General features: G+C 34.0%; 2 protein-coding genes across 2 annotated transcripts; both read right to left on the reverse strand.

Moving 5' to 3' along the window:
* Nucleotides 1–5,932: 5,932 nt before the first annotated feature.
* On the reverse strand, nucleotides 5,933–7,785 carry LOC125198540 (heme-binding protein 2-like). The gene is made up of 2 exons (XM_048096850.1): nucleotides 7,447–7,785; nucleotides 5,933–6,532 (listed from the first exon to the last, which is right to left on the reverse strand). The coding sequence occupies exons 1-2, from the start codon at nucleotides 7,680–7,682 to the stop codon at nucleotides 6,091–6,093; spliced, it is 678 nt and encodes a 225-aa protein (XP_047952807.1). The 5' UTR covers nucleotides 7,683–7,785; the 3' UTR covers nucleotides 5,933–6,090.
* Nucleotides 7,786–9,010: 1,225 nt separating this feature from the next.
* LOC125198565 (protein TRACHEARY ELEMENT DIFFERENTIATION-RELATED 7A-like) lies at nucleotides 9,011–9,706 on the reverse strand. The gene has a single exon (XM_048096882.1). It carries the CDS (start codon nucleotides 9,704–9,706, stop codon nucleotides 9,011–9,013), a length of 696 nt encoding a protein of 231 aa, XP_047952839.1.
* Between the last annotated feature and the right edge of the window lie 1,306 nt (nucleotides 9,707–11,012).

Raw genomic sequence — 11,012 nt, forward strand, 5'->3', positions numbered from 1 at the left:
ATATTAGTACATCATAAAATACTGTTTTATTAATATTTTTCAAAACATGAATTGTTTAAAGGCAATCGTTGAAATAACCTGAAAAGACATAATCTGTATGCCATTCCAATAAATGAAGATGATTTAGTAGGTGTTTATATTAATTAGATGTCTCCATTTTAAAGCACTAAATAAGCTACTACTTAGTTTCTGTTAGGGGGGATTCTCATTATATATGCTAGTGAGATTAGGATTTCGTACCACAAATGTCATTTTCAAAGTATTACAATTAAAATTCGATATTTAATTGTGGAAAAGGATAGGTGGTATGTAGGGGGTTGCTTTTTGGTCTAAATTCAAGAACTGGACCAATAATTGGTGAGGCATAGGCATAGTTCCTACATTTGTGGCAGGATATGGATGGATGATGAGCCATTTTAAATGGTTTCACTTTGAAAGCTACTTCTCATTAGGGCTAGATAAGGAGGTGTCACTCTTTCATACTACACAATATGGCCACTCCATCACCCATCTCCTTCAATTATGTATAATATCCTTTCATATCATTTAAAGTACAGTTTAAGTAGGTCTTAAAATTAGAGGTTGTTATTGTCCACAAATGGGATTTAGCCAAAAAAAATAAAATTGTATGCATTTAAATGTATAGTTCATCGCTCATCACTCTCTAAATAGATTAGGAGTGCATCTACATCCGAAGTCGAAAAAATGGATTTAAATAAAATAGTGCTCTTGACCTTGAATAGAATCTTCTATACTTAATTATATTTATATTTGTACAATGCAGTCTTTTGGTCAAAAAGAGGAACTTTACCAGTCAATTTTCTGAGTTTCTGCGTGGATTCCCTGTCAATTTAAGCATGAATCTAGACTCGTTGACCCTTTTCAATTCATAAAAATATTGATAGTAGGGAGTACTACTACTTAGTCCCCCATCCACTAGTCTCATTTCTTAGAGTTATGGAATTTAAAATATATTAAAAAAAGTGTGTGAAATAAATTAATGGGATATGAATATTATTTGTATATATATTTCGTTCCTTTATAATTGAGACAAAGTTTTTTGACACAGAGTTTAAGAAATTAATATTGAGTGTGTTAAATAAATAGATAAGAAAGTAAAAATAAAGGTAGAGAGAATAAAATTAAAAGCGAATAAAGTAGCGAGAATAAAGTAAGAGAGAGTAAAGTAAGAAAGAGAAAAAAGTTACGACTATGGATGGAAATGACTCAACTATGAGGGAACTTACCGAAACGGAAAAATGACTCAACTATGAGGGAACTTACCGAAACGAAAAAATGACTCAATTATGAAGGAACAAATGGAGTATTAGTTTTAAATGAAATATGAGTGAAATGTGAGACCCTAATACTATTAATAGTAAAAATGAACCGAGACTTCTATCTGTGGACGGCTAAATGAAAAAAACGGAATTTCTATTCATGGATGGAAGGAGTATTTTCTAATCTCTCAGTTCCAAGATGATCAATTCTTTGGTGATATGAAATTTTATACATTTATTTTTAATGTTAGTATGTCTATATATTGTATTGTGTGGGTTTTATTATTTTAATACTAGTAATAATTGATTGTTCGTTGCTACTTTTCAGTGTATAGTTTCAGTGTGATAATGTGTGGTCATGTACCGGACTTTATAAGGTGCGATCGGATACAGTGAAACAAAAAAAATTATTATGAATCAGTTACTATAATAAACCAAGCAAATAATAATAATAATAATAATAATAATAATAATAATAATAATAATGTATAGTTGTTGCACAACCACTGATGTGCGCCGATAAACTATATCTCTGTATATAGTAGGAGTATGATGATATCGACATCTTAAATTATATATACTGTATATTCTAATTAAATTTAGTGTATGGAATAAAATTATGATTCATGATTTATATTTTGAGGACATTTGACTAACGCTAAATACAACGTAGAAAGTGTAAGTTGGATTGAGTATATTAAGTAGTAAAATCTAATTAATTTGGACTATAAGTCTAATTTTGTAACACTTGACGACGTCACTCTGACAGGTACAATTTCTTCGGTACTTAATCTTCTCGATATTTATCTTAAGTCTAATTTTTTTTTAAATTTTTTTGAGAGAATAAACGATGTTACTGTTTTTTTAATAAAAATATGAGTGATGATGACAAATGCATAAATCGTGCACTATAGATATTTCGGAAAGGTGGACGAAATTAATTGAGACGCTTTTGCGGATCCCATCAATATAATTGTTGAGGACATATAAAAACATTTGCATATACATTGAATCAAGATATACAACGTTGGATGAAAATACTTTATTTTCCATATCAATAATGTTTGCTGGCTAGTACTCCCTCCGTCCCAATAAATATGAAACGTTTGTTTTTTGGCACAGAATTTCATGTAGTGTTGTTTTGTGAGTTAAAAAAGAGAGAGTAAAGTAATAGAAATGAAAAAGTAGAGACAACCCAAAAAACGTTTCATTTCTAATGGGACAAAGGAAGTATATTATAGATTGATAAACCAATAAAAGAATATAAATGTAGAAATGGGGGTCCGTGTCGAAAATGAGCCGAATTTCTAGTAGTGATATAGTCAAAAATAACTCACACATCAAGAGGATACTATTGAGTTTTAAATCAAGAACATCATGAGACGAAATTGAATAAATTCTAGCGAATGTTGATGTATGTGCTTTCGTGATTGGGATCATGATTACAATGTTGAAGTTAATCATAAGTGAATGGTAGACAAGAACTTCGATAGAGACTTTTATCGAGTCTATTTTCTGGCGTTTAAATATGTATGGAGTTAGGTTAACGTAAAAATTACCTTAGTCTTCAATTCTTCATGCGACTTCAGTCATTTTATTCTTCTAACATTTATCTAGATAAAGATGAAGCATGTTCAGAGAACCAATCTATGCCAATTACGTTAATTCACTTGAGCTTTAAGTCAGTCCTATAAGTTTTTAAAATTTTCCGATTGGGATAAACTAGATTAACCTTTTTTATTTTTTGGTTACTCTAACTTTTATCTTTTGGTGTCAATGCTCTACAAGAATGATCGAATTATGAGAAAATAAAATTTAAAAAAACACTAGCTAGCTTCTTCAAAAAACCTAGTCTGATATTCTAAAATTATTGTTGCCAAAAATAATTTCCATACCATTTATATGAGATATACAAAACCTAAACAATGGCTGATAGAAACATTACTATTGTTTCCTCTCAAATGACTTTTTTATCTTCATCAACTAGAAATGCATAGTATTCGGGCCAATATCCCATGGTTTCTAAACTGAGTTGGGAGTTGTAAATATGAATTTAACCAATTAGAATTCGACATGCAAATTTGTAATTACGACTTCTATTTGGCACATGAAATTAGTGAAGTTGCAACTTGCAAAATGCAAAATGCAAATCAAAGTTGAAGACTGCACTGTACCAAGTGGCAAGTGAAGTTTGAAACTTGCAAATCTAAGTTGAAGACTGAATCTTGGTCCAGTTTCAATGGTGACAGACATATACATCAAATTGAAGTGATGTTTATTCACCATCCTTCTTTAACATTTCCACTAATTAAAATATACAGGATAGATCTCATAAAAAAATTTAATACTCTTCGTAATATTCTTTTGAGTTGTTGATCGTTGAGATACTCTGATTTTATTCGAGCTATAACTATTATTTCAAGCTTTGGTCGAGTTGTGTCTTTTTCTCCTTTCTTCCCCGCTTCTTTAACCCTCCCCTAGTCGCGATTCACCGTGTTTTATATTCTTAGAAAATGCGGGCGTGACATGTTTATTCACTATCCTTCTTTAACATTTCCACTAATTAAAATATAAAGGATAGATCTCATAAAAAAATTTAATACTCTTCATAAAAACACAACAACAGTGTCACATTTTTTTTTGTTATACATCGTTTTAGATCCCACTTTATTTATCGTTAAATAGAAATAAGCAACATTTCGAATTTGATTATTACCATGAAATTAGAATAAACAAAATCATTCAAAGACAAAACATCTTAGACTAGGTGAGACTAGGGTTGCCAGCTACATCACATGACACTTACCAACTTTAATCTACCAAGCCACTATCTCAACACTTTATTTTCTTTTTTTACCTTTAATTTCTTTTTATGTCTTACTTTGTTAAAAAAGTTGATAAAAAAGTATACAAAAAATTCTCCATAATTCACTTATTTAGTGCCATATTGATCTGTATTTGTGGTTAATCTATTTCATGCAATCCTTATCTAAAAATCAATTTATTTAGCAAAAATTGTCACCCTTTGGTGTAAACCTATAACAATTAAGGAAAAGATTCGCAAGTTGAAAGAGATATTAGGCAAATGCTGTCTAGTTTATTCATGATAGAAATGATTCTTATTTAGAGTACCCACATTTGATTGAGATGAGAAGATAAGATGTGTGTCCCATCTAAGATAATATCATCCAAATATTGGAGGATATGTGGTAAAGATCCCTCCTTTTATGCTTATCTACCCAACGCTGATCTACATGTTTGTACTTTGATGAGATGAAATTAATGAGTTCAACAACTACTATTATATTACATAGTTTAAGTGTTGATTTTCTAATGGTTGAGATTGCAGTTCTTCCACTAGGGTTAATGGTACCTTTCGGATAAGCCTATTACATTATTTAATTTTGAAAATAATGGAACTTTGTGTACTATACAACAAATTTTACTACCGTAATACATCCATTAAAAAAATATGTTCTTCTACTATAATATAATTTGAAGGCCTAAATTATTCAAATCGATAAATATTGACGTGGTGTGTAGTCATAGACCGATGCAAACATGTATTTTTGGTTAATTTTAGCGAAAGGATTATATGACAAAAACGATGTTATATCATGCCAAAATACATGCTAGCATCCGATCCGACCATACATGTAACATTCCAAGCCTAAAGTTAATAGTTTTGATATTTTAAAAATAGTTTAGACCTACAATTAATTGACATTTTTGATAATTTAGGATTTTAGGATTTAAATGGATACACATCCGATGTATACACATGTCTTGGAGGCCATAAAAATTTCAAAACATAAAGTTATCCGAATGGGACTTGAGCCAAACGGGCCACTCTCAGCTAAGCCCAACAAGCCTATTCTTTATTTAGAAGTTAAAGAAGGTAGATGGGCCTAACTGGCCCAAATAATACTAACAGTCTAATATTTAAAAAAAAAACACAAAAACACTTAAATTCAGCCTTTGATGTTGTCATGGGCCCTACCGTCAACTCCCTCCGTCCGTGAAATGTGTTCCACATTTGACTCGATATGAATTTTAAGTGAAATGTAGGTCCTACATTTACACATAAGTGTTAGTTTTATAATAGAATGTGAGTGTAATGAATTAGTGGAAAGTGGAGTTCATTTACTAAAAATGGAAAAAAAACAAAGTGGACAACATTCCGCGGATAACCGAAATGGTAAAAATGGACAACATTTCACAGACGGAATGAGTATTTATCTATGCCCCAATCTTTCAATGTTTAGATTTACTTTTGTTTTTCGTCCATCATAACATTTATGCCTTCCAATGGAGATTAACGACTTTTTTAACTATTCAATCCACGAGTTCCGCTTCTTATATACACGATTATATTCACTGGCGGACCTACACTTAATTGGGGAGGGGCTTTAGCCCCTAATGAATTCATTTTTTTAAAATTATTTTCTACTATAAAGTTCTAAAATTTATACTATACACTTTATTATATAAAAGCCCCTATTAATAATCTAAGTTACCTACAAATTTATTTTTAAGGTAAACTTTGAGAATTTAACCACTACTCCTATGCATTTTTGTGTCCGCCACTGATTATATTGATCTATTGCCATCAATAATACACTATACAATTTAAAAACAAGTGGAGATTGTACTAGATATGATAACTTACTTAGCATTGCCAAATCCAAACACAAGATAAGCACCCTCTCCCATCCATCAACCATTCATTATTCATATACATACTCGCAAAATCCATTATTTTCACATAGTCCTCCCTAATCATGATAAAATCTTCAACTTCTCCAAGGAATCAAACGACAGAGGCAATAGCACCTTCCACAAGATCGAACCTAAACCAAATCTCATTGACTCTGTCCTTGAACTCGAACGGCGAATTATACTGCGCCACGATGTAGTGCGAGGCGCTGTCCCCTGCATGGCTCCTCTCGATGGCGTCCGCCCACACAGTCCCAGCTAAAGATGCGTACAGCGCGGCGGCTTCGACCCCGACGTCCGCGTCCTGGACGAAGCCGCTGAACTGGCGGACGGCGACGTAGGTGAGCCCCCATTTCTGGAGCCAGAGGGTTTCGCTGGATGGTGCGGTAGGCTGGTTGGCTTTGGGGACGAAGAAGCTGACGACGAAGGAGGAGGCGCAGAAAGGCCCGTCGCTGGGTTTGACCTCGATGATCACCGGAGCCGTCATTTCTATCTTCTCGTGGTTGCTGTTCTTGCCTTGGATGTAGTCGAATAGCCTATGCATCAAGTAGAAAATATTGGTTCAAAGGGATAAAGATTAATCATCAAACTAAACTAACACTCATTGATTTTATTTATTTATTTTTATTTTTTTTGGTATCTAACGCAGGGAGAGCCTAAAAACAAAACTACACTGCCTAATACAAGAAACGCCTATTCTATCATGCAACAGCCTATAAATGAACTCCTAATATATTTCATATGGCAAATTGCAGTAGAAATGAAGTTTGGTCAAATTCTAACGGGCACGCAATTTTAAAATCAATCAGACTAACTATGAAGTTTGGAGCACCTAATATGGTACAAGACACAAAATTATAGTAAACGATATTGTCTATTCATAAACATCACCAATATATTACACTTATGCGACCGTATTTTTTAATTGTAAATAACTTCAAATTAAATTATTTTCCTGACTGATTTTTTTTATTGCGAAGACAACCAGAATTAGACCAAAATAAACTAAATTTCCATTAATTAAATATTTTTCATTAGACAATATCTCAATTAACATTATAGGAATAATGATTGAATCTATTTATCAATTTTATCTCCAACTTGTAATAAGTACATGTGGTGTGATCAAATACTAACTAAGTTACTGTAATAACTAATAACTAATATCAATTTTGTATATAAAAAATATCAATACAAAGATATAAATTTATCAATGTTCTTGTGTTGATAAACTTATATTTTTGCGTTGATATTTAAATTTACATGTTGTATTGATATAAACACAGAATTGAAAGTTATTAGTTATTACGGTAAATTAGTTAGCACGCTAGCGCAACCCGTATCCGTTATACTCCAAATATCATAATTTACCAAATAATTTAATCAACTATTAAAAGATAATTTACATATTATTTAGTGAAATTCAAATAATAAAAATTAAAAAACTCACTGGTAAAAGGCAACACTGCCGGCATGAACCAAGGAGATATCTTCGATAGGTTGAGTGGAAATCCACATGCTGGAATTATAACGCCGGATTTCGAAGCCTTCCCCGCTTCCGACGACGTCGTAGCTTGGGCACTCGATGCGCTCGCATTGCGCCGGGACCGCTCCTACCCCGCCGCCGGCGACGGATCCGAATAGAAACGCACTCACAAGAAAGCACAACTTGAAAACAACCCCCATCTTTAGCTCCTTCAATTCGATTTCTGGAATTTGTGCAGTGAAAATCTCAATCGATTTATTTGGATTTTGGGATTTTGGCGAGGTTTTTTTCGCTGGTGTGAATGCTGCCACGTGTACTGTGAAGGACTATCGGAAAAACTGGTGGCCCAAATTATATCAAGTTTTATTCTGAATTTAAGATAATGTTTTTTAGCTTATTATTGAAATTATGGGAGAGGGTAAATTGAGCCAACCCAACCAATTGGGTCTAGATTCAGCCCGAGAAAGCAATTGGGCCGGGCCTTCCTATAAACACACTGTAATTTTTTTTTTTTTATCTATCGTATATACTACATCCGTCCCATTAAATATGCAACATTTGAGAATCAATAAGAGAGAATAAAGTAAGAGAGATGAAAAAGTAAAGATAAAGATGTTTCTATTTTTAGGAAATGTTTCATTTTTAATGGGGCAGATGGAGTATATTGAAAGAAAATAGCAAGATGCATAGTAGTGAAGAAAGTAGTTTGCATTTTATGCTCAAAATAGCCTAGGACTGTTTCATACAATTAATACGTTCTGAACAACTTCACATATATATACTACTAACAAGAACAATCTAGAACCCTTCTATAATCTATAATCTAGCTTATAATCCCATGCTAATCAAAACAGAATAGCAATTAGTTCTTCTTCACTACTCCTTGCACAACCACGTCTCTCCATGTCCTTTGGTGGTCCTGCTTTGTACTACCAGCAACATTGTCTCTTAGCTCCATTCCAGTGTGTTTGATATCAATTAATTCTCGTGCACTCGGTGGTCCAGCCTGACTACGAGAGCTTTATGTAGAACTTCATACAAGTCAGCTTCATCTTTGCCATGAGACTTCACTTGATCATGTTTTCCAACATATATAACTAACGAATATAAAGTGAGTATAATTATTTTTTTGTTATCTATTCATATATATAATTAATTTCTTTAATTATTGGTTAGAATCACGAGAATTTGTATAGAGTGAGAATAATTTTAGTGAATTGTTAAAAAAATGGGACGATTCCGATTGGAACTTATAAAAAAGTTGGATTCAAATGTGCATCACTTTAAAAGTAAGTATTGTAATTGAAATATTAGATGATGATTTGATCTGGAATATATTAATCCAAAACCAAAATTCAAAAATGAAATGCATGCATGCAGTGAAAAAATTGGAGCAAAGAAATTGCATTTATAAAATTCAAAGTCTTTATTTGTTTGAGACTCCAAAGTCGAAAGAATTGTATAGTGAGGAGTAACAAACCGATATCAAAAGGAAATAGGAGTATTACATTTATTAATCCTTATTTATTCAATCTTTGAGGTTGTGATGATGTTTGAAGATAGATTTCGATTCTCCGACCACCGGAGCTTGAGAAGAAGTGGGATGTGAGCCTTTGGATTTCACCACTTCGCTTGTCTTGTGAATTTCTTCCTCGACGTGCAAGTCCTCGTCGATGGTCAGCACCACCGTCTGCGTCCCGTGCGGTCCCGGCACGATGTCTTCGTGGACGCGCACGTGTTCCTCGATTTTCACGTTGTCGGTTTCTCGGACGATCGTCTTCTTCCTCTTCTTTACGAGGCAGAAGAGGGCGGCTGCCACGAATGCAAGAAAGAACACTCCACCGATGGAAAGAAACACCACGATGACTACGGTGGAATTGTCAGCCGGCGGCGGCGGCGGAAGTGGCGGCGAAATGGGATGCGGCGGTGGCGGAGAGAAGGAGTGAGGCGGTGGTGGCGAGATGGGATGTGGTGGCGGCGGCGGAAGTGGAGGGCTTGGAGTGTGGTGTGGCGGCGGTGGGGGTGTTGGGAGTGGGGATTTGGGTGGTGGCGGCGGAAGTGGGAGTTTTGGTGGTGGAGGAGGGTTTGGAGCGTGGCGCGGCGGCGGTGGTGGTGGAAGTTTGGGAGGGGATGGAGGGTGGTGTGGCGGCGGGGGAAGAGGGAACGGAGGAGCAAAATGTGGTGGGAAATATGGGAAGAATTGGGCGTTTAGGGGTTGGGCCATGGGGATGTTGAAACTAGTTAATTATGAGGATTTGTTTGTGATGAGATGTGATTGATTGTATGTATTTGTAGTTGTGGAAATGGGTGTTGTGACTTTGTGAGGGAGTTGTTGTTTATGCTTAGGCTTCTAAGTTTTCTCTAACTTGGCTCGGAGGCTACGTAGCTTGTGCATTCAAATTCACTCCTACATTCTAAATTCACAATTGCATGTTAGTATGATCCACATATGACCATATTATGGATTTAAAATTATTACTACCTCTGTCCCACAATAAGAGTTCACTTTTGTCATTTTAGTCCGTCTCGCAATAAGTGTTCGCTTTTATTTTACTATAAATGGTAAGTAAGTCTCACATTTGAACTAACTCATTTCACTCACATTCATTATAAAGCTAAGAGCATCTCCAAGGGAAGAGGTAAATGGAGAGGTAAACTAATATAACTACCATATTTACCTTTTTTTTTATGAAAAATCATTCTCCAAGGGGAGAGGTAGTTGAGAAGGTATCATACTTTTTCCTATTTTGAAGAGGTATCTTTACTTCCCCATCAATGGAGAGGTAAAATCTTATCACTACCATATTTGCCTTCTTTTCATGAAAAACTCTTCTCCAAGGGGAAAGGTATTTGAGAATGTATCACACTTTATGTTTTTTTAATGCATTTTGTACTATTATTTTATATTTAAAAATCATTTACCTTTTTATATACCCTTTCCCTTTGGAGTATGTTTCTTTTTGAAAGGTTATATTTCACTTTTTTAGGAGGTATATAGATGATATACCTTTTCTATATACCTTCTCCACTTGGAGAGGCTCTAATAAATGAAAGTAAGACTCTTACTTCATTAACTTTTCAATTCACTTTTCTTAAAATTTCTTAAAACACGTGTCGAGTCAAATGTGGACTCTATTGTGGGACGAAGGTAGTATTTACTAACATTTGGGAATCTTGAACCATATAAGTGATCATATATTCTTTATCTATATATGCAATAGACAATAGGGTAGTGATAAAATGCAAACTTATATTATGTACAAACTCAAAACTCCTCAACACAGTTTCAACACAATATCAACACAGTGTAAAATTTCAAGACTTTATTGTCAACACAGTATCAACACAATATCAACATATCATCAATCATTGACTATCGTTGAAATTTCATGTTGACATTTTCCTGTTGATGTTTTTTTGTGATCTGTTGACATTTTTCAATGGTCCAGATCATAGTTTTGAATTTGTACAATATTTAGAGTTTTCATTTGATCACCTTCCATAGACAATATGTCCCAAATATATACTAA

The sequence above is a fragment of the Salvia hispanica genome, unplaced genomic scaffold (genome assembly GCF_023119035.1).
Source record: "Salvia hispanica cultivar TCC Black 2014 unplaced genomic scaffold, UniMelb_Shisp_WGS_1.0 HiC_scaffold_167, whole genome shotgun sequence".
Lineage (NCBI taxonomy): Eukaryota > Viridiplantae > Streptophyta > Magnoliopsida > Lamiales > Lamiaceae > Salvia > Salvia hispanica.

Coding starts and splice junctions, on each gene's coding strand:
- LOC125198540 (XM_048096850.1), bottom strand. CDS start 7,682: ATGGGGGTTGTTTTCAAGTTGTGCTTTCTTGTGAGTGCGTTTCTATTC. Junction 6,533..7,446: donor GGCAGTGTTGCCTTTTACCA/GTGAGTTTTTTA, acceptor CTTGATGCATAG/GCTATTCGACTACATCCAAG.
- LOC125198565 (XM_048096882.1), bottom strand. CDS start 9,706: ATGGCCCAACCCCTAAACGCCCAATTCTTCCCATATTTCCCACCACAT.